At 38.4% G+C, this 22,335-nt stretch overlaps 1 protein-coding gene across 1 annotated transcript in view; it reads right to left on the reverse strand.

Annotated features, from left to right (window-relative positions):
• The window catches only part of DOCK7 (dedicator of cytokinesis 7), a 123,257-nt gene that overhangs the window by 83,859 nt on the left and 17,063 nt on the right, over positions 1-22,335 (reverse strand). Inside the window, 12 exon segments of the mRNA XM_072420705.1 lie at positions 4,451-4,613; positions 6,980-7,073; positions 7,233-7,375; positions 8,770-8,935; positions 10,703-10,783; positions 12,130-12,279; positions 13,823-13,889; positions 16,249-16,334; positions 17,934-18,146; positions 19,334-19,463; positions 20,406-20,474; positions 21,091-21,266. Coding sequence (XP_072276806.1) covers positions 4,451-4,613; positions 6,980-7,073; positions 7,233-7,375; positions 8,770-8,935; positions 10,703-10,783; positions 12,130-12,279; positions 13,823-13,889; positions 16,249-16,334; positions 17,934-18,146; positions 19,334-19,463; positions 20,406-20,474; positions 21,091-21,266 — 1,538 coding nt within the window.

The raw sequence follows: 22,335 nt of genomic DNA on the forward strand, positions 1-22,335 counted from the left end.
GCTCCGTCGCTCTCCCCCTCCCCTCTCCATAGAGCAGAACTGTGCTGTATGTACAGCATCGTTCATGCATCTTGCAGCCCCTTGTCGTTGGAAAGGATCGTGAAAGATCCTTTCCAACGACAAAAATTGCAATTGTGTACGCAGCTTAACACTTACAGGTCTTTAACCTCCTTCAGCCTGTGACTGGACAGTGAAAGTCAAAGCAGCAGACTGAAGATCTCTGTTCTGTCACTCAGCTTTCCTCACATTAGGATTGAAGGAGACTAAACCAGGTCACATTCAGGTAGTTACACTGCTTGCATTAAAAATGTACAAATAATGATTATTGAATTGCATTATTTTGTGCCTTTTATATCCGTCTGAAGTTTAGCTTTAAACCAGCTGCAGCCGGCACAAGCCAGTTAAATGCAAACTATTAGTTATCAAAGTTATATATGCTGTCCCAAAAGCCCTGATGAAGTAAGCAAGGCTTAGTCCATGAAGCGCGTTGGATATATGTAGTTTCCCTCTGCTTTTATATTCTGGTAAACCTTTATGAGGGCAATAACATGGTGTACCACTTCAATGCTACACTCACTCGCCAGCCTAGTGTCCAGAAACCATATATTAGAACAATCCTACACCCTTAGACGGGAATCTAAGAAAAAGCGTCAACGATTTAGCACCATATACTCATGAAAGGGACTCTAACCAGAGTTCAACCCAGAAATTTTTTAAGCCGGGTGGCAGTCTCTGTATTGTGACCCAACTCCTTAGTAACCACCCAAAAACACCTGAGTGGTGCAAAAAGGGGCGAGGGAGAACACTGTAGTCTATTAAAAACTATAAAAAGGTGCCTCTGGATACACATTAACTGTGAACTGAAAAAACATGAATTCTACAATTTTTGAAAGACCCACATCCAGAATTTCACTTTACTTGACAACAACCCTTTGTTATGCCAAAATCAACAACACAATTAAGGCACGATGACAAAGTGCACAATGACCATAAAGTAGCTGACAATCACCGTCCTGTGTGCTAAATATATAAAGGGATATTTACCAAAAATAGGGAAAGGTAGAGATAGTTAATTATTGGATATTTGCAGTGACCTTACCCGACTCTCTGCTTCAAAGGATGAAATAGGTGACCCAGGAAAAATAAAAGTCAGGTCATGATGTGATTAGGGGTGTATTCAAAAGCAACAGAGTCAAATGAGAACATTGGGTTCCATTTTTAACTTGAATTATAAAATATAGATGGAATTCAGAATTCATCAGCTTTCACAAAGTAATATTGGCAGGATTAAATTATTAGGGGAATCAAGTTTAAGGAATAGGGGAATCAGGAAGGAATTTTTTTTCCCCTGTTGGAGCAAATTATACAGGGTGTTTTTGCCTTCTTCTGGATCAGCTATGTTTATAGGTTTTATATCTGGGATATGTTTTTTTTTCCTAGTGGTTCAACTTGATGTACTTATGTATTTTTTTCAACCTGGCTTACTATGTAACTATGTAATGTGCAAAAGTGGCTAGGTGAGCCACAGATGTAAATTAAACGAAGAACCACTACAGTGATCTCCCTGGGTCTTTTTAGCTGGGCGCACAACCCAGCACTTTTAAGGATCCACCAGGCTGTTTTTGGGTGGTTAGTGAAAAATTGTGTCAAAATACAAGGGCTGCAGCTCACCTACAGCTCCTTCCTACCCTGCATAAAAATTGCTGGAGAGGGATAGTGAGTTAGAATAACTGTGAAAGTGCAGTTATCATGTAAAATGCATTTTAAATGAAGGCTGCAGAAGTAAAAAAAATCAACCACTGGAAATTTAAACAATAAAGAATTAATTTAAACATTTTCTTCCCCCCCCCCACTTGTTATGATCACATTTACCTTTTTCTGTACTACACAAAAATATCTGCCAACTGTTTTTGTATTTTTATTGAAAGGGAGCCTGTGATCTTTACTTAATGTGCGTGCAAGATAATCAGCAAGATACTTGTAATGAAAAGAAACTCCTTTAAAAGTCTTTGTTTCCAGAAGGTAAGGCTCATTGTGAACACAATCGCACAAGAAAATATGTTTCCCGGTGCATAATTCACGTCTCTAAGTGATCGTCAGCCTTGGCTGGCTCTCCGTGGGGACGACTACATTAGGGGCGACAGTAATTAGCTTGTCATATTGATTACACTCTTGTATTTCTCTTAACCTTCAAAGAAAATGTCAACCTGTCTCCTGGGCTCGCGCCGTGGGTCTACTGCTGATCAGGAAATTAGAGGTTGTTCAAAGGAGAGACGGTGAATCTACTGTGACAACAAACTGCATTACACAGTGGACATTACAATATAATATTTGCTATGTTGTTGTCAGGAAAATTGCTGATTATCAGATTTGGCGCTGATGAAGAAGAGCAACAATGGATATGGTAAAATGGATCTACGGAGAGCGATTACTACTTCTATTGCAGTGCTCAGAAATACATATTATTGGTGGAAAGTAGAAAAAGAAAACTGAAAGAAGGAAAAGTGCTAAACCAGTCCTATCAGCAAAAAAAAAGAAAAAAAAACTTTAACAAGGCATAGACAAATCTCTTTGTATTTCTGCCCTAAGCTAGGAAATGTTTCTATATCAATATGCCAAAGAAAAGGGAGGCAAGGACGTTTGCACAACACTCCCACAGGCAGACCATGGAAGAGTCCCCAGGAAAAACCAAAGGAACTGGCTTTAAGAGACAACACACAACAATACAAGCAGATTGATACCAAGGGCTTGATTTATTAAAGCTCTCCAAGGCTGGTGAGGATACACTTGGCTAACAAATGAGCAGCAGAAGATGGCCAGCAAGCTTGCAGCACGGTGCACAGTGCATTAGAGCCTCATTGGTTGCTCATGTGCTTCTCTTCCCTATTTCATACCTAAGCCCAATTGTGCAGAGGATACAAGGGTGGAGAGGATACACTGTCTTCAGTGAGGCTGGGTGAAACAGCAAACCTGAAATGGATCTGGTCCAGGATAAAAAAACATTTGGTTGCAAATAGCAAATGACTTTGAAGAAATCAATTCCAGGTTTGCTTGATCACCCCACTTCACTGATCAAAGGGTGTCCTCTCCAGCCTTGGAGAACTTTGATAAATCAGGCCCCAGGACTGTTGCACTTAATACACTTTAATGTACAGTAAAATGCAACCCAACGGTAGGCGGTGTCAAGTGCTGCAATCCATTGTTTTAATTGCATACGGACTCCCTTACGTTCGCAGGTTAAGCTGCATATGTGAAGTTGGTCAAATTTCAATTAATGCAAAAATTCGGTAAAGCATCTTAATATTTATGTAAAAACAACATGTTGAATAAAGAAAACCAAACAAAAGCTTTGGGGGGACTTTTTAGGCAACACAATTATAAACAGTTCATTAAGATTACCATTAAAAATATTTTCTTTTTTAATAAAATTATTTGAATCTACAGAAAATTTATCCTAGATATTTAAGCATTTGGAATCCTTAAAATTCTTGTCCTCTGTTCTCTATGTGTTTCGCGGCAATTAGATCTGCTTCATCAGGAGGTTTAGAGAACTTTTTCTATACAGAAAGGACATTCAACATCCTTTGGATCTGCTTTAAATTTTCTCAGTGTCTCAAATAAGAGAATTTAAAGCCGATCAAAAGAATGTTGCTGTATAAAAGATGTTAAATATAAAGGTAAAATGTACAAAATATAAAGGTGAATTGTACCTTTTCAATTGTTTTTTTTTTTTAAAGTTTTGTTGTAATAACTGTTTGAGATGAGTTGATTACTCAAAACTCATGCATGTTATTGTAAGTTCTGTATAGGTAAAGTTCTCTAAACCTATTGATGAAGCAGATCTATATGCCGCAAAACGCGTAAAGAACGAGAATATTAAGGATTCCATATGCTCAAAAATCTAGGATACATTTCCAGTGGTTTTAAATGTTCTTATTATAAAATATAAAATTGTATTTTTTATTGTTAATCCTAATGAAGTGTTGATAACTGTGTTTGTTTGAGCTGCCTAAAAAGTCACCCAAAAGGTTTTTGTTGATTTCTTTCATACTGCCACAGTATGTAAAATGTAGACACCAACTGAGGAGATATACACTTTCTTTGTCTAACATGTGGAATAAATTAAAGATGTTCAATGGTGCGGGGACCCAAATTCTGACCTTGCAGTGGCCAGATTTAAAACAAAACTCCATCTCTGTATTAAAAAAATGATAAATTACAACTGCTACATTATATGCAACAATTTTAAAAACTTAAAATTTGAATCCAGCTATATTTTATTTTCAATTATTCAAAATGTGCTTCCTCACTTTCTATCCCACTGCTGGAGGGGATTATGGTTTTCTCAAAGCTTGACTTTTGCTTCATCCAAAGTTTTGCACCTTAATTGGTAGTTGTACCAATAAACAGTTCCAATCATCCTTCAGGTGACAATCATAAATCCACTCACCTGTAAGTAGTATTCGGGATGTATACATCCCTTGCAGGAAATTCCAGGATATCCCTCGTAGGCCGAACTCGGGTGTCAGGATAGGGTTTTACTTGTAGAAGTTCGGGTGTTAAACAATAGTTTGGATTTTCTGGTGCCGGAGAAATATCAATCTTCAGCTGAGCTATAAATGACAAGAATAAATACTTGTTATCTTTCCAAGCCTCAAAAGTATACTAACAACTATTATTTTAAACTAAAAGTAAGTCACCCTTCATCACTCAAATATGAATTCTGCAGATCATTTTAAAAAGGACCCAGGAAAGATATTTTCGATGTAAGTTCAGTGTTAAACCCAGAAATTTTTTTAAGCCAGGTCGGAAAAAATTATAGGCGGGTGGCAGCCCCTGTACTATGACTAAACTTTTCAATAATCATTCAAAAACAGCGCCCGGCTAAAAGGGCCTGGGGAGAACACTGTAAGTTAGGTAAAGTAGGGGGAGTCATCTCATTTCACCTAATTTATGCTCAGTATAACCTTTCATTTTTTGATACAAAAACATGGAAGCCAAAAAGGCAAAGAAGACGAGAGCAAATCACTAAATAATTTATAATGTTTTACATATACATATACAAACAACACAAAGAAGGATATTGTATGTTAACAACTTTGACCATGAGTCCTCAATGCTTCATGGGGCTTGGAAGTTTATATACCTAGAATTCAGCTATCAGCACTAGATATAAATATCCATCTAATACAAGGTTCATACAAGTCATACAAGGTTCAAACAAAGCAGTGGCCTCAAATCCTGATGCGTTTCGCCCTTCGGCTTCCTCAGGGGTATTGTAGAGACCGTGACTGAGTTGTAAACCGTGTAGAGGTCAAAGGGAAGGGTGAGGGTTATTTCAATGTAGCATTGGAGAATTAACTGATTAGTCAAATTCAAAGCTTTTCTATCCCAAAAGGGAGGGAAATGGTAATAAAAGTATTGTTGGTAGAATAGTTTGGGTCTTTGCTAGAGAGTATAGGCCTTCAATGGTAATGATAATTGTCATTTTTCATTTTTTTATTTTTTTTTTTAATTAGTTTGAGCAAAAAATTTAAATCATTACTGTGCATAGAATCAAAGATCTTCAACAGGTCTGGTCAGAAAATTTGACCTTTCAGCTAATTGCTGTTCGATTGAATTTTATAGCATTTGGCACAAATACTTACCCCTTCACCAATTGAGAAATCAATCTAGTGAAACTGTGGCGATCAATTTGCATTTTCAATGATTATAATGAATCATTAGTAAAGAATTGGCTGTGCATTAATACTGGTGAGGTAGTAAAAATGAAATTAAAATTGATTTCCAATTAACAGTCAATATTTATATCAAACAAGTTGATTGGTTAACCTGATTGGTTATCTGAAATTATGTCAATTGGTTTACCTATTCCAGCATGTTCTAAATGATGAAATAATATAATTTTTTTAATTGCTTAAACAAACATTGATTTCTTACCCATGCAGGCAAAGTGACAATGTCTCCACAAAGGCCTCTGCCTCCTAAACTCAGATTACCCATGCTTCCCCATGCCAGCTACAATACCCAGCAGTTCTTGGTATTGGGACATAAGCCAATTACTCCCCAATGGCAGATCTTGGGGCTAGCAGAAATTGCTATAACTAAATTCAGTTCAGATCAACTTTCTGCACATTTTTACCCAATTTTACCCAATTTTACCATAATGTGTAGGTGAAACATGTACAGTACATTGTACACTACAATCCGAACTCTAGATTCATGGTAATAGATTGCAGATTTGGAGAGGAAGGGGCCAGAACTTGAAATCACGACAGTTTACTCAGCTGAGCAGAATAAGGCTAGCAGGCATAATGAAAAACATGAATTCCTCAAAATACAACTGAACCACAGGGCTCAAGGTCAGCAGAAGTTGTTGTTTTGCTGTTGATATTACAAATTAGCAGTCATAGGATTTGTCACATGTAGTAAGATGTTCTTAAACTGGTATAAAACAGGAAATTGAGACTGGTAAAGCATGATTTTCATAATGGGTAAAAAATGTATTTTAGAAATCTTTTATACCTAATTTTTAGTCTTTTAAATCTGTGAGCAAATTTAGGATCACAGCTCTCGGAGGCTGCCTCCTGTTTGGGCACCCCCGCTATCGGTACAAATTGACATTGCCAGCTTCTGCTGAACTACAAATCCTATGCAGCTTTGCACTATATAGTTGTGCAGCACATCAGCCTTTAGTGCAAATTAGTACTAAGCATTTTAGGATGACAATACTGCTGAACACAGGGTCATTCAGTGAGTGTTTTCACCCAAGGATAGGAAATTACTCTATAATATTTTAATGGTGGGATTAGCAAGCATAATTAAAAGCAAAAAAAAATAACAATAATACTGTCACCGAAGCTAATAAGGGGCAAGCTACAATAAAGTGAATTTTGGATAAATATACATCTCTATCCAGCGGGCAGGCACACAATGCACACAATAAAAAGAAAGAATCAAAGAACTAGCCTAGACATACCAGTGATGGGTCGCAGTCTTCTTAAAACAGAAGATGGTCTCCTCATGTCAGCCAAGAATTTATACAGGTCCTCATCACTTAACCGATCACCTTCCTAGAGGTCCAACAAAAATACAAATTAATTTTAGACTTTGCAATTAACATCTCCATAAGGTTTTCCCCCCCGCTGATTAGGAATTCCAAAGGAAAATGATTGCAAGCAGTTAAAACTCAGAAAATACTCTTTAGTGTAACAAGAGCAAAGATTCTATACCTGTTTGAAGAAGTTAGTTACAGTCAGGGTTGCTGGTCGAAAGCTGGTCAGACTACAAGACTCATCCCCACTAGTGGTGCGTTCCAGCGATCGCCTTCCTACAATGCTGGAGTTTCGCCGTTCTGACCAGGAGCCCTTCCGCTCTAGAAAAAAAAGTGTAGTGATAAACACATTTAACATCATCAACTATCAATGGTAAGTTCAATTCTGACACCATGGTAGGCAAATAGGGAAAATTATGTACTTAAAGGCACTAGCTCTGGGTAGAAATATTAGGTTGCCCACTTGACACTGTATTATATTACATTGTGATATTACAATGTGTATATACAAATGAGTTTTCCATTTTGAGGAGATTCAGTACCTCAGAGAAATTTCTTATATCCAGAAATCTTTACATAGTTAAAAGGTTTATTATGGTTCTAGAAGTGCAGACACTGTTTGGGGATCTGTGAGCAAAAGTAACATCAAGCTCACAATTGAGCAAGACAGCAAAAGTCAGATAGAAATTTGTGATTTGTTCTGTACAGATGCGTGTCTAGCTATACTGACAGCTTTGCTAGTTTGTCTTACACACCTGTTGAAGCAGAACCCTGAAGCAGATCCCTGAAAAATGTTGGCTCTGCTAAACCCTTCAAGAAACAACCCAACTAATGATTTTCATGATGGTATGCTTTTATTCGGACACAGTCACTATCCTTTTTAATGACATGTAGTGCTAGAATTCGAAGAATAGAATATATATATACGTATATATATATATATATATATATTATACAAGCTACTGTACAGTTATATTACATAATTAACTTTTTGTGTTTTTTTTATTTAAAGTTTATTATTACATTTATTAAATATTGGACATGTTTCGGTGAGTTATACCTAAGATTTATAGGCCTACAATGTAAATTGAATTTCCATGCAAAAAAATGTAATGCTTTTTACATGGAAATACAGACAGAATTAGAACGCTTGGGGGGTTAAATTACTTCTTCCCCTTTACAATGAATGGAGAACAAGCTGAATTTCACACCAAAGAGAGCAGTAAGTGGAACCCTTCCTAATTACATAAAGGATTCTTTTCCAGATTACCCCACATTGGGTAAAACTGTATCAGTACCCATTTCAATTTAAGCTTCCTCAAGGCAGAGAAATCACATGACTGCAGAAGTTTTCTGCTTTTGTAGTTATATGATTTGTGTACAGACCAAATGCTATTGTTGTTAATACATTTTAACCAAATAAAGTTTAATTACAAAAAATAAATCCTCGCCACAAAATCTAAAAGGTGGCGCACCAGTGCCTTACTATCACTATTCTTAAGAGAATGGTAATAGTAACTCCCTTAAACCTTTACAGAAGTACTTTATAGGCACCAAACCTTTAAAGGACTTTGTGGACAGACGTGAAAAACAACGCAATAAACTATAGAAAGTTCAGCGGGGCTTAACTGTACTCTTAATAATAGATGGTCTTATAACAATTCCCACCTCCAACAACCTTTCAGCAGAAGTGTATAAAAATGCCAGTGCAATACCTCCAGGTCCAATTTCTAACTCGTTGGAGTCTCGCTCTAAGCTGCCGGCGCTGCTCACAATGTTCATGAGATGAATTGCCGTCCATGCAAAGGGCATGCGATATCTTCCCAGTCTCTGGCAGAACTGCTCACTCTGACTGCGCAGCTTTTCCAGCTTCTCCTTGTTCTGCAAAATAGCATGAAGTTAGAGCTGCAAGGTGCAACCAAATGCTAAATACAAAAAACGGAGACTCAAGATGTTATATTTCTGGATCTATTTGTGTCTGTCTTGGAGTTCTAGGTGTCTATTAAAAGTTCTAGGTTTATCTTAATATTCTAGGTGATCCTACTCCCTTAGGGGAACACTCACTGCTGTTTTCTTGTATTATAGGAGGAATAAACTGCAGAGATGGAGACATAATCCTGCCCCTGTACAAAGCATTGGTCAGACCACATCTGGAATATGCAGTGCAGTTTTGTGCCCCAGTTCACAAAAAGGACATTGTGGAATTGGAGAGAGTGCAGAGCAGGGCACCTAAACCAATAAAAGGAATGGAGGAGCTCAGCTATGAGGAGAGATTAGCTGAACTGAATCTATTCTCCTTTGAGAAGAGACGTATAAGGGGGGATATGATCACCCTGTATAAATATATAAATGGTCCATATAGGGAACTCTCTTCCCAATTATTCACGTTGAGATCATTACAAAGCACAAGGGGGCGCTCTTTGCGTCTGGAGCAATGAAGTTTAATCTCCGGATAAGAAAGGGATTCTTCACTGTAAGGTCTGTGAAAATGTGGAATCGGCTCCCTCAGGAAGTAGTTTCAGCAAGTTCTATAGATTGCTTTAAGAAAAAGCTGGATGATTTCTAGAAGCACAGAATATAACTGGGGTTTAAGGATTTAAAGTAAAGATAACAGAGACTGTTGATCCAGAGAACATCCGATTGTCTCACGGGATCAGGAAGGAATTTTTTCCCGTTAAAGCAAATTGTACCGGGGTTTTTTGCCTTCCCCTGGACCAGCTATGTCCATAGGGTTTTATATCGGGGATATGCTTATTTCCCTAGTGGTTGAACTTGATGAGCCTATGTCTTTTTTCAACCTGATTAACTATGTAACTATGATGCATTCTCCTTTGTACATTACACAAATAACTAAACATGGGAAATGAGTGCCTCAAGCAACTAAAAGTGAGAAGAGTTTGGAGAAGGAGACAAATTTAAAATAGAAAGTGAATAAGGCAATCACCCCAAGTTTAATGCACAATGCAGCCTTCATTTCATGTGTCATTCATATAATGCAGGCTGTGGTTTAAACCTGCAATGTCTCACTGCCTAATGATGCAGAGAGAGATCTGTGATTGGAGGAGATGCAGCTTATGTGATTTTAACAGATCATGTGACTAGTCTATTTCTCCTACCTTTTTTTCCATTTAATGAAAATATCTTTTCACTCATCTTTAGGCTCCAAAAGTTTAGGCACAAAGCTGTGTTTTGTTTTTGTTGCGTATGTTGCTTAAATCAGTGGTGTGGCTGTGGGAAGGCTATATGAAATTAAAACCCTATGTGTTTTAACATACAAAAGTAATTTTTGTCTTAGCTATTTAAAAAATAAACTCATAGTCTTTGATCAGCCCTTTGTAAATTGCATTCAGTGAAATATTAGTCCATCTCATTTTGCTTTGTAGTGTACTCAACAGCAACTAAACACTATTAACCAATAAAGTATTATTGGGGCAATGTGCTAAATCCAGAAAACAACATCAAGCAATCAGCAATAATATTGGCATGATAATATTATTGGCAATGTAAAATCCAGTGGCTCTGGTTTGCTGCATTTAGAGTATATGTAAAACCAAAACTCTTTTCATTCACGTTTGGAAAACTCCTGCTAAAAAAATATATCGATGCAAAATACAATTATAGCTCAGTTACAAAACCTGGATTACTCACTTTTGCTGCATCTGCCTCCTTATAGATCATATAGGGTTCTGCACATTCTCCAATGTCACCCTGCTGCAAAACCTTTTCCAGCTGAAAATGAAAAGGTAAACAAAAAAATTACCAGTAAGTTCTTAATAGGCAGCTTGGTGGCTCAGTGGTTAGCACTCTGTTCTTTGCAACGCTGGGTCCCAGGTTCGAATCTCAGCCAGGACACAATCTGCATGTAGTTTGCAGGTTCTACAGACCCCATCCCCAGAAGGATGTTATGACGTAGCCTGGACTCAATAGTACACTGCACTGAATGGCGTCCCAATATCATTAAATGAGCTCCATACAGTACATCCGTAACCTGAAGGGGGTCCAAAGCAGACCAATCATTTTAGAGCAAGATCCGCTTTTAAAGATCTAAACCCAATCATTAAAATTCATAAAAAAACAAAGGAGACTCTGTTGCCAGGCCATTCATTTCAACAAAAATCTGATGGTGGTTCCCATTACTACCCCAACATTTATGAAAAGTTTATATAGAGAATTGATGGAAAGGGGGAAGGAGCTTGCTTAGCACACACTGTAAATAAACCCTTCCAATAGGAAGAGTGTGCTATGATGACATGAGGGTGATATGACTATGGATATGGAAAGCACTAAAGAAAATATGTGCAATATATAAATTATGGGGAAGGAGGGAGGGGGTTATGTTATAGGGAATTTAGCCTTCCTGAAGCTGTCACAACATTGCTATGGAATAAAAATCATGTATAGAAACATATATATAGAAAAAAACAAACACTGTACTGTATATACTTTAGCATAAACTGATATTTTTTTAAATCTGAAAATGAAATTAGAAAAAAAAAAATGTCGGTTTATATTTGGGTAACACCAGTGATGGAGCTGTGCCCTCATGTAAAAGTGCATAACAAACTCTTGCTGTCAGAGAAAATATTAGAATTTGTTACACACTTTACATGAGGATACAGCATCATCTACTAGTGGCCACCAATAATGAACAAAAGATCATTTAAGAGGGACACGTCATAACCAACTCAAAAGTACAAAATATTTTGACCTATAAAATGAGAAAGAGAGATAAATAAGTTATCCCATGTGATTTTAATTTTTTGACCCTTTTAAATAAATGTTTTAAAATAATGGATGTTTTCATTATTATTTATTTTTATTGGCACCTTTGTTAATTAATATTTTAAATGTTAGTAGTGACGTTCCACATTTTGTTCCCCTGGGTTTATACTCGAGCCATTGTAGTTTTCCAGTTTTTTTTCAGGTAAAAGTAATTACCTCGGTTTTTCATGAACTTGATTTTTCTATACTTTTATCAGCAATTTTCGGTCACCAGGACTTCAGTTGAAATGGGACATGAATAGCAATTAAATACTAAATAAGAATTTAACAAAAACCTGCTTATAAACACTCACTTTAATAACCAGGAAGACGTCTTGGGATGGATACGTGATGGAGAAGATGGCAGATCTTGCCAATGTGGTAATGGCAGCTGGAGTAACATAGGGGCGCAGCATTCCTTTCATTTGCTCCGAGTTTAGATCAAAATAGAAGTTTTCTGAAATCTTTAGAACCAAAAAAGAATACTTAATTATTATTTTGGAAAGTCATACACATGAATAACAAGATACATTGGGCCTGATTTATTAAAGCTCTCCAAGGCTGGAAAGGATACACTTTCATCAGTGAATCTGGGTGATCCAGCAAACCTGGAAAGAATCTGCTCCAAGATTAAAAACATTTTCTAAAATAGCAAATTACTTTTAGGAAATCAATTTCAGGTGTGCTGGATCACCCAGCTTCAATGATGAAAGTGTATCTTCTCCAGCCTTGGACAGGTTTATTAAATCAGGGCCATTGTCAGTGTAAATAAGATGGCTGAACCCAGACAATAGATTGTGCACGGTATTACACAGGAAGTATTCTGTTGTAGAAGCTGCCACTGTGAGACTGGCAGGACGACCTCTAAGTAATCAAAATCTAGAAAAGCACATTAACCCTGACCCAACTCAATATAAACAATAAATATTATTAAAAGGAACAGGTTTATGATATCCCTTAAAAAACTACTAACAGTAGACATATATTGTGTCCTGGTAAGGTGGGCCTATGGTTTACTTACCAAAGCCACAAAACTTTTGGATAGGATATAGAAAGGTTAGAATCCATGTCAACATTGTATTGGACCCCGAGGGTAGATTAAACCTTCCTGTTTGTCTTTATGACTATTGTCAACAGAGGGTGGGAGTAAATCTTCCAAAGGAGGTACCTATTCATTTAATAAAGTCATTAGCCACACATATCCATCTATATGAGGGCAAGCTCCAGAGCCAACTTCAAGTCCATTCATGGGCAACACATTGGATCAGAGGTTAGCACTCTGGCCTTTGCAGCACTAGGTCCCAGGTTTGAATCTTGGCCTGGACACTATGCATGGAGTTTGCAGGTTCTCTCCGTGTTTGCATGGATTTCTCCAGGTACACCAGTTTCCTCCCACATTCCAAAAACATTCAGTTAGGTTAATTGGCTTCCCCCTAAAATTGACCTTGGACTGTGTTAATGACAAATGACTATGGTAGGGATATTAGATGGTGAGCTCCTTTGAGGGACACCTAATGACATGACTATAGACTTTGTACAGCAGACCTTTCCAACAACAAAAGACTGAATGAGCTCTGTACATACAGCACCATTCTGCTCCATGGAGAGAGCAGAACGAGCAGCGGCACCCCACTGCGCTCTCTCCCCTTCACTTGCATTACAGTCATTTGTGGATCCGCCAGGACGGATCCATGAATGATGTCAGATGGCTGCTCCACACATGTCAGATTCTCGTCCGATATCAGCCCTGATACGATAAATTGGGCGCGAATCATCTGACGTGTGTACACAACCTAAGGGATATCTTTGAAAATATCTCCTCCTATTTTCTGCAGATTATCTGGTATTAGAAACGACAAGAAATCATAATAATATGACACAGACAGCAATACTGCTGTCTGTGTCATATGAAAAACTCTTTTTAGATTTTACCTTAAAATGATGCGTGGCCTACCTGTCCCTCAACCATCAATGAAATCTCATAAGATAACCAATGCTGTCACTTACCTTCTTTTTTTCCTTGGCATCATACAGTGCCAGACTTGCTAATATCGGTTCAATTTCTATTTCAAATCTGCAAGGAAATAAAGAGCAATATGGTCACACGCACAACTGTTTCAACAATCTACTAACAAGATTTTTGTCTTCACAAAATAAAGAATGAGAATATGGGCAAGCATTTCTTTGTCATTACACACAATGAAGGGCCAACAATGGCCAACTAACACCAGTGAACACTTGTTCATCAACAAGAGGGCCAGCAACGAGAATTTCGGTTTCTAGGGATTGCTCGAACCAGTGGAGAGAAAATCAGAGGAACTATGGAGTAGGGTAAGCAATCTACTATTGTAAATCATATCCTGTACAAAATACCTATTTATCCTACATCAGCCAGGGGTGGAAATACTAAACTTTTTTTTCTTCCTTTGCATACAGTAAGGAAGGGTTAAAACCCCTAGCAAGTTACTGTTTTGCTGTATGAGTACAATTGGGAAAATACACCTTCACTTCCTGTCCCAGACAGGCAGCATGAAGTGAAGGAAAATAAGTTCCATTTTTATAGATCAGGGGTGTCAAACTCTGGCCCCGGAGGCCAAATCGACCCCCAACGTCTTTTTTTTTTGGCCCCCAAAGGAATCCCAAATATGAACTGCAGCTGGCCTGTGGCTGCATTGAAATAGCGCCGCTACTACAATTTCCAGCATCACTCGCGTCTAAAGACCAGCGGACTCTCTGCCTATGCGTGGTCCCGCATCGGACTGTTTTATAGGCCAAAATGGCGCTATTTCAATGAAGAGAGAGTTCCAGCGGCGGGCCACTTATAAGATTTATCCCCGCATTAGCTGCGTCTGGCATTTCCAGCACTCGCCCTCAGCTGTACTTTTCCTTGCTACTCCAAGGCATGGACTTGAATGGTTGGATTTTCATAAAAGAAAATTATTATTATTATTGTTAGCCTGTTCAAAAAGGTTACCATTAAAATTTAACTCAGAAGGCTACAAATAAAGAAATAGACATAGGATTTTTTCTTAAATAAAATTAAAAAAAAATTCCCATGCCTTTCTCTATTATAAGCTTGTTCCAGATCTTCTCATTAGATATAAAACAAAGGTTTTATATCTAATGAGAAGGAAACATTTCCTCAATCTTTTCAATAAATTTCAAGGTTGGCCTGTAACTTTGTCTAAGTTTTAAATTTTGGCCCTCTGTGTATTTGAGTTTGACTCCCCTGTTATAGATGATCTATCTCTTCTCTCCTCTATCCCAAAAAATAAATAAAAAGGAAAAAAAAAGAAAGATTTTGCATAGAGGTATGCCTTTGAATTAGTGGATACAAATAAACCCTGGCACTCGACATAAGGGGTCAAGATCAATGATGACCACAGGCATTAGTTTTGGATGCTAATTTTGTTCTGCTTGTGTATGTAAACTAACAATAAATGTAGTTATTTCCTCCCTTTTGTGCTGTTAAACTTGTGGTGTTAAAACATTTTGTTATATATGTCTGGTAAGTGCAAAATAATTGCCTATTAATCTAGGTATATGTGTTATACAATCCAAACCAGCCTCTTTTACCATTTCACCACGGGGGAACCTTTGAAATAACTTTCAGGTCTTCAGGGAAGACCTAAAAATAATTACTGTATCTACAGCTCACATTACATTAGTATGGTGGTCCATGGGAAGAATGTCAACTTTACAGATAACCAATAAGTTCATTGGTGTCAGTGATAATGGACCTGAAAGTTAAAAATTGCTCAAGGAACTTCTAGCACCTGGAGGAACCCTGGTTAGGAGACACTGATCTAAACAGCAGTGCACAAAAAATATGAACTGAATGAAAACTGATTTATACTCTTAAGCAGAGATGCAACACACGGTGCCCTCCTGTGAACAATGTTGGGTACTGCAGTTCCAAAATGCCCATCTTGCAAATCACAAATTGCAAAATAACCAAAAAAATGATCCCACTATAGTACAGATAAAATAACAACAATGCTAAGATGAAAGCTAAAAAAAGCAGTGGCTCAGCAGACTCCAGCCTTGCTGCACTAGGGTTCCAGGTACAAATCCTAGCATACTTAGCAATCTAAGCATTAGACTGGCTGGAGACAGTAAAATAATGGGTTGCCAAAAAACATAGATAACCACTGGAGGTATAAGCTGCAAATTCATGTGCGATATGGAGACAAAAAAGTACTGAAAATGAAACAAATAAAATATTACATATGTATTATTATGATTATTATTACAGAGAGAAACACAGGAGGAGGGGAGGACGCTGCCCCGAAGAGCTTACATAAAAAATTATATCAAATTTAAATATGAAAATATGGCAGCTGCAAAGTTAAATTATAAAACAGCAAAAAGAGGTGTGGGGGGGAATGAAAGCACAATTACTGCAACAACGTTGTGATGCTCACAGAACTTACTTAAGGGTCAGACATTTCACCAGCAGCCTCTGCCCAAAATGTTCTTTTGGTACTTCGGGAACACTGAGACGCTCGATAGGCTCATCCTAAAAATCAAAAGGATTTTGACATTTACTTGGCATATCACAGACCTTAAATAAACAAGAAAAATGTTCTTAAAGCTAGGTCTAACTACAAAAAAATCAATATATCTCTGCAATCCCTTCAAATTTGTCTGTCTCATCACTTACAGTGTAAGTGCACAATGTGTGGATTCTGCTAGAAATCCATTGATCTTATAACTTCGTGTAGTAAGCTGATAACTCAACTGACTGGGGCTGATTTATTAAAGCTCTCCTAGGCTGGAGAAGATACACTTTCATCAGTAAAGCTGGGTATGACACAGGGAAATATCAATAGATTGCAGAGATTTAGATTTTTTTTTTTGACAGACACTTTTAGGGTATATTTAGCTATCTTATCAGCAGTTTAATTTATAATGTAAGGCTGCGTACACACGTTCAATATTTGTCGTGAAATCCTTTCCAACGACAAAAGACTGCACGATGCATGAATGAGCTCTGTACATACAGCGCTGCTCTGCTCTATGGGGGGGGGGGCGATGTAGCAGCACCCCACTGCACTCTCTCCCCTTCACTTTCATTACGATTGTTCATCGCTCGTGGATCCGCCAGGACAGATGACGAGTGCTGTACACACGCCAGATTCTCGTTTGATATCAGACCTGAGGCGATTATCAGACGAGAATTATCTGAAGTAAGTGTGTACGTAGCCCAAGGCTGAATTATTCAGGAAAAAAGGAAATATCAGGAAGCAATGTGAGCAAGCTCCAAGTATGTGGCATATGTTTATTTTCACGATTGAATCCATTTACACTGCAGCCATATTTGTTTTTTGGGGTTTTTTTGCACACATTTTACACGTTTTGCATTTTTATGTAGAGAAATGTTTATGTTAGATAAATGTACTTTTCTGTACTGCAGAGACAGTAAAGACAGAATAGGAGCTTAGAGCGATACGTGATGTAGGAGGCTACAGGTCTCACGCATTCGCGGTGCAACCAGCAATTTTCTTTTTTCCATTTACAGCAGGCTACATTACCCAATCTTGCACCTGTGCAGTTCCAGATGCGGTGAGGTTGCCAGAGGAAGAAAGAAGATGGCGGAAGATGGCGCAAATGGGACAAAGTTGGATTACAGGAGGGCATCGGACCCAAACAAGGACAGCACCGAAGGAATCGGAGGCTGTGCGGAAGTGTGAGTATGGTGAGTATGATTTTTTTTTCTTTTTTGGTTCCAGTTACACTTTATTTTAGTGCATCAAATATGTTAAAAGAAGTAGTGGAGACTAAATATAAACCAGACATGTCAAGCATCAAAATTACCATGCCTGTGAAATATCAAGAAACGATGGTACAGTTACAGGGCATCATTCGTGAAGTGAATGGGTTAAATGTTTGTTTCCATAAGCAGTGAGTAAAAATAACCTGTCTACTGGCATTTATTGTTTCTGACCAAATAAAACAATAGACATGGGAACACTCATAAGCCCCTTAATGCTTGTAATCTTTAGAAATACAAGACTTGAAAGAATGCAAACAACTGCTGTGTAGAGGAGATGCAAGTGTGGGCAAGTAGGTGCAAAAATAAAACACAGATCTACAAAGCTCCTGGTCATGAGCCTACCTCGTCCTGAGCTGGATGTAGTGCAAAGAGTTCTTTGTGTCTGTGTGACTTCCTTTGGTGTTCATTTTGGTGATCGATCTCCTCGTTAGGGGTGCGGTCAAGCAGGTTTGAGAGCACGGCATCAGGGAGGGAGTTCTTGAGGTCAAAGATGCTGCAGGCCCAGCTTCCTCTCGGCGTGTCATCCATGGACATTGAGCGTCTCTTCAGATCGTCCTTTGTTAAAAAAGAAATTAAGATTTTTAGATATCTTTTTCCGATTCAGAGTCAAATTTTTCAGTCACAATTTTAGGAATCCTTATAACAGAAAAAAAAAAAGAAAACAATCTCAAGTTAATAGATTTCTAAGTCACAGGACAATTCAGTGGGCAGCTTGCAAAGCTGCATTAAACAAATATAAATAGTATAACAGTACATTTTTAAGATTGCCCCCATGTCTCCAGCTCTTAGATATACTCACAGGTCCAAAAACATTGTACTGTTACACTATGATATAGGAAAAAAAGATATAGAATAGATAAAGAAGGATAATACCGGAAATTGTGGTTGAGCCCGAGGATTTGGTGGTCGTGGCCCTGCATCGTTTATAGACCATTTATAGAGATGGCTGGTAGAACCCCTACCTAATGTGCTAAAGACTTTCCAGCAGAATGGCTATGAATGTTTATCTGTGACAGGTACAATTTATATTTAACCACTGTCCAGAGACTAAAGATTTTCACCAGTTTTATTTTAACATATAATAAATGCTTGTTAGTATGAACCCAGTTTGATCCTACAGTAGAATACCAAAGGTTTAAAACTACACTAATAAACCTAAAGCCACAAATGCACAGAAAAAGTTGGATACATTTGTCTATTTCCCCTGGAGTAAGTCTGGTCTGTAGATTGCCCTCGTTCAACTGAGAGAAATATAGTGATGAGACCTGACAGATTTATAGAGTGCAGCTTGGTGGGTTTTTTTTTTCCTGCGATGCAGCCACCGGAAAATGGAGTTATTCCTGCAGGATTATAAAGGAGTATGCGAGTCTATGGCTGTATAAAAAACAATAATACATGGCAGCACGGTGGCTCAGTGGTTAGCACTCTGACCTTTGTAGAGCTAGGTCCGAGGTTTGAATCTCAGCCAGGACACTATCTTCATGGAGTTTGCAGGTTCTCCTCATGTTTGTGTGGGTTTCCTCAGGGTTTTCTGGTTTCGTCCCACATTCCAAAAAACATGCAGTTAGGGTCATTGGCTTCACCCCAAAATTGACCTTAGACTGTGTTAGTGACATATGACTATGGTGGAGATATTAGCCCCCCCGAGGGACAGCTAGTGACATGACTATGGACTTTGTACGGCGCTGCATAATATGTCAGCACTATATAAATACTGGATAATAATAACAATAATACTCCACCTGCTCGTCCTGATAGCTGCTGCTCTCTGGGACTTCATCCGACTCAAAGACTTGCTTGGGTAAACCCTTCTGTCGTTCCTTCTGCTTGTCCAATGTGTTAGGGTTGAAGCCAGTTCCTAGCTTGTGGTATCTGTCAGACACACAGTTCTGATTTAGATAAACGTTCCTTAAAATCACAAAAGACTGCTTGCTTACAAATATGCATACATATATACATGACTAGAGATTATTGACTAGGATTTTTTTAAATTTGGTGTTATGGGACTTGACCCAGCAGTGGGTAGTGCATCAACATGTACATGGCTATAGTATTGCCTATCATCCTATCCATTTGAATCAGAGATAGTTCATATACAAATACAAGCAAGGTTTAATGCACCCGTAGAGTATACTTGTTATGTGGGGATAATGGGAAATGACACTGCTGTCTTTTAAAAATGCTGGTTGACTGGTTGTATTTAGTTAGTACATGATACAAAACACTCATGGGAGGGTGGTTTTGGGCAACTGACCCTGAGCTGTCAATCCAAAGGTGTGGCAAAGAGCTGATTGACAAGCTGCAGGTTTGTAGATATGCAGAGACAATGCTGATGCTGGTGATGATGATGGGGTAACAAAGCTGATGTGCAATTCCTAAATTAAGAGAAGCATTTTTATCCTCATAGATGTTGTATGTGTACAGTGGGAAAAATGATGTAACGGGTTTGGAATGGAAAATAATTGAGGAAATTAGTGGACGGTGGGAGTAAAGAGACAGGTGAAGATTGCTGGAGTATAGCAGCAGGCCAGGATAAGAAAAAAGGGATCATCTGAATGGCAGAATTCTCATAGTTTAGGGTGCTGCTCCCTGTAGTGTTCTCTTTTTAGTTTAGGGCAGAGCTACTGACACTGTACTATGTTCTCACATGGAGTGGAATGAATGACAGTGGGCTTTATTAAAAACATATAAAGCTTTAGTTTTGGCTTAAGGAATCAGTAAAACTAACAACCTATTGCAGACCTGTAAAGAAAAAAAATGAAGCTACGAACTTTGTAAACATTAGGTAAAGTAAATAAACAGTGCAGAACTTACTTCCTATTGACAATAGCCCAGTCCTCAGTATAACTTCGTATACAGTCCTTGACATGGGGGTCCATTTCACTGCAAAGAGGGAAAATGCAATCAACTCAAAAAGCAAAAATGCACCAGGATTTTCTATTCTATAGAAATTCAGTTCAACTACAAATATATCTGCTTCAAGACAGTTACCAGGTTTACATGAAGCTTCCAATAGGACTACTGATATGTAGGAACAATTTGCAAACTACTTTTCAAAGTTAATGTATATATAGGTGTAATGTCTGCTCTATTAGCACACTTCTTCAATTAATGGAACATTCTAACTGCAATACAAGGGGCCTAATAATACATACTAGTCACAGTGGCCTAGAGGTTAGCACTCTAGTCTTTGCAGTGCTAGGTCCCAGGTTAGAATCTTGGCCAGGACACTATCTGCATAGAGTTTGAAGGTTTTCCCTGTGTTTGCACGAGTACTCCGGTTTCCTCCCACATTTCAAAAACATGCAGTTAGAATAATTGGCTACCCCCAAAAATGAGACTGTGTTAATGACATATGACTATGGTAGGGACATTAGATTGTGAGCTCCTTTGAGGGACAGCTAGTCACATGACTATGGACTTTGTACAGTGCTGCGTAATATGTTGGCACTATATAAATACTGGATAATATTAATAATAATAATGGAGAACTCATTACCTCTCTTCCGGTACAGATGACACCACTGTCCTGCATTCTCTGGGGGTGTACACCACCTCGACATCATCTGTAGGGAATTCATACAGATCTCGTAAAGGACCTGAATCCACGGCCACAGGGTGACTGATGAGATATTCCTCATAATCCACAGGGTCCACCACTTCTGTCAGAGGTACCTGAAAACACAAGATCCCAGAAAATGGTCATTTATTGAGTGGACAGATTTCCAAAGTCTTTACTTGTTCAGTATTCAACACAGAAATGTTTAAAGCTGGGTAGGATGACATTGTAGGCGGGTAATGGCCTGTATATTGTGACCCAACTCTTCAGTAACCACCCAAAAACAGCCAGGTGGTTACTGAAAAGTGCTGGGTTGTGCGCCCAGCTAAAAGGGGCCGGGGAGGAACACTGCTTATTGTTTTGATTACTGTTCAGTCATGACTTATTCATTTTGTTGCAGTATTTTAATATACAAATAAGCTGATCTAATAAACTGGGATACGTTTCAAAACTCATCTCTGGGCAAGTCTCATTTTTAACCCTTCCTCCACCCCAGTGGTCTCCAACCTATGCACGGACTCTGGACGGCGCATGCACGGGGAGCTGTGTCACTCAAAAGGGAAGACACTTCCCCTAGAGGGACGTCATCAGAGACACATAGCCAGCGATCCGTACAGGAGACATGATCAGCGGCTCTAGCTGCTGCGAACCCCCCCTGAGTGAGAGGAGAAGGACTCTGCTGGGGGCTGCACCCTGCTCCACCCCACATAATGAAAACCTTATTGCATCAATATTGCTGCTTTAAAAAAGATGGATAAACATGTATTTAAAACATATACCAATGGGCTTTATAAATGTGCTAAGTGCTTTACCAGCTTTGGGACTCTGAAAAGGAATAAAATGTGTGAGAGAAAAAAAAAAAAGAAGCCAATAGGAATGCCCCATTACGTGACATGTCTGAGCCATGTTACAGGCTCTGCTCCACAAAAGTGTTTTAAATGCTCTTTTATAAAGAAGATATTAAGATAATATTTTGGAAGTCAAGAGTACAATAAGTTTTGATGCCTTTAAGAGGCACTCAACTTCAAAAACTGGCAGGCAGAGTACAAAGGACTAGTCACCAGTATTGCCCGTGGTCTCCCTGCAGCTGATCTTGTTGCCATTACTGATTTCCTTTGTCTTGTTTTGCACTGTGTTTGCTATGGAAGAGGCCAGTTTAATAGAGGCAAGGCTTTCCTGGAGCAA

Source organism: Pyxicephalus adspersus, chromosome 8 (genome assembly GCF_032062135.1).
Source record: "Pyxicephalus adspersus chromosome 8, UCB_Pads_2.0, whole genome shotgun sequence".
Lineage (NCBI taxonomy): Eukaryota > Metazoa > Chordata > Amphibia > Anura > Pyxicephalidae > Pyxicephalus > Pyxicephalus adspersus.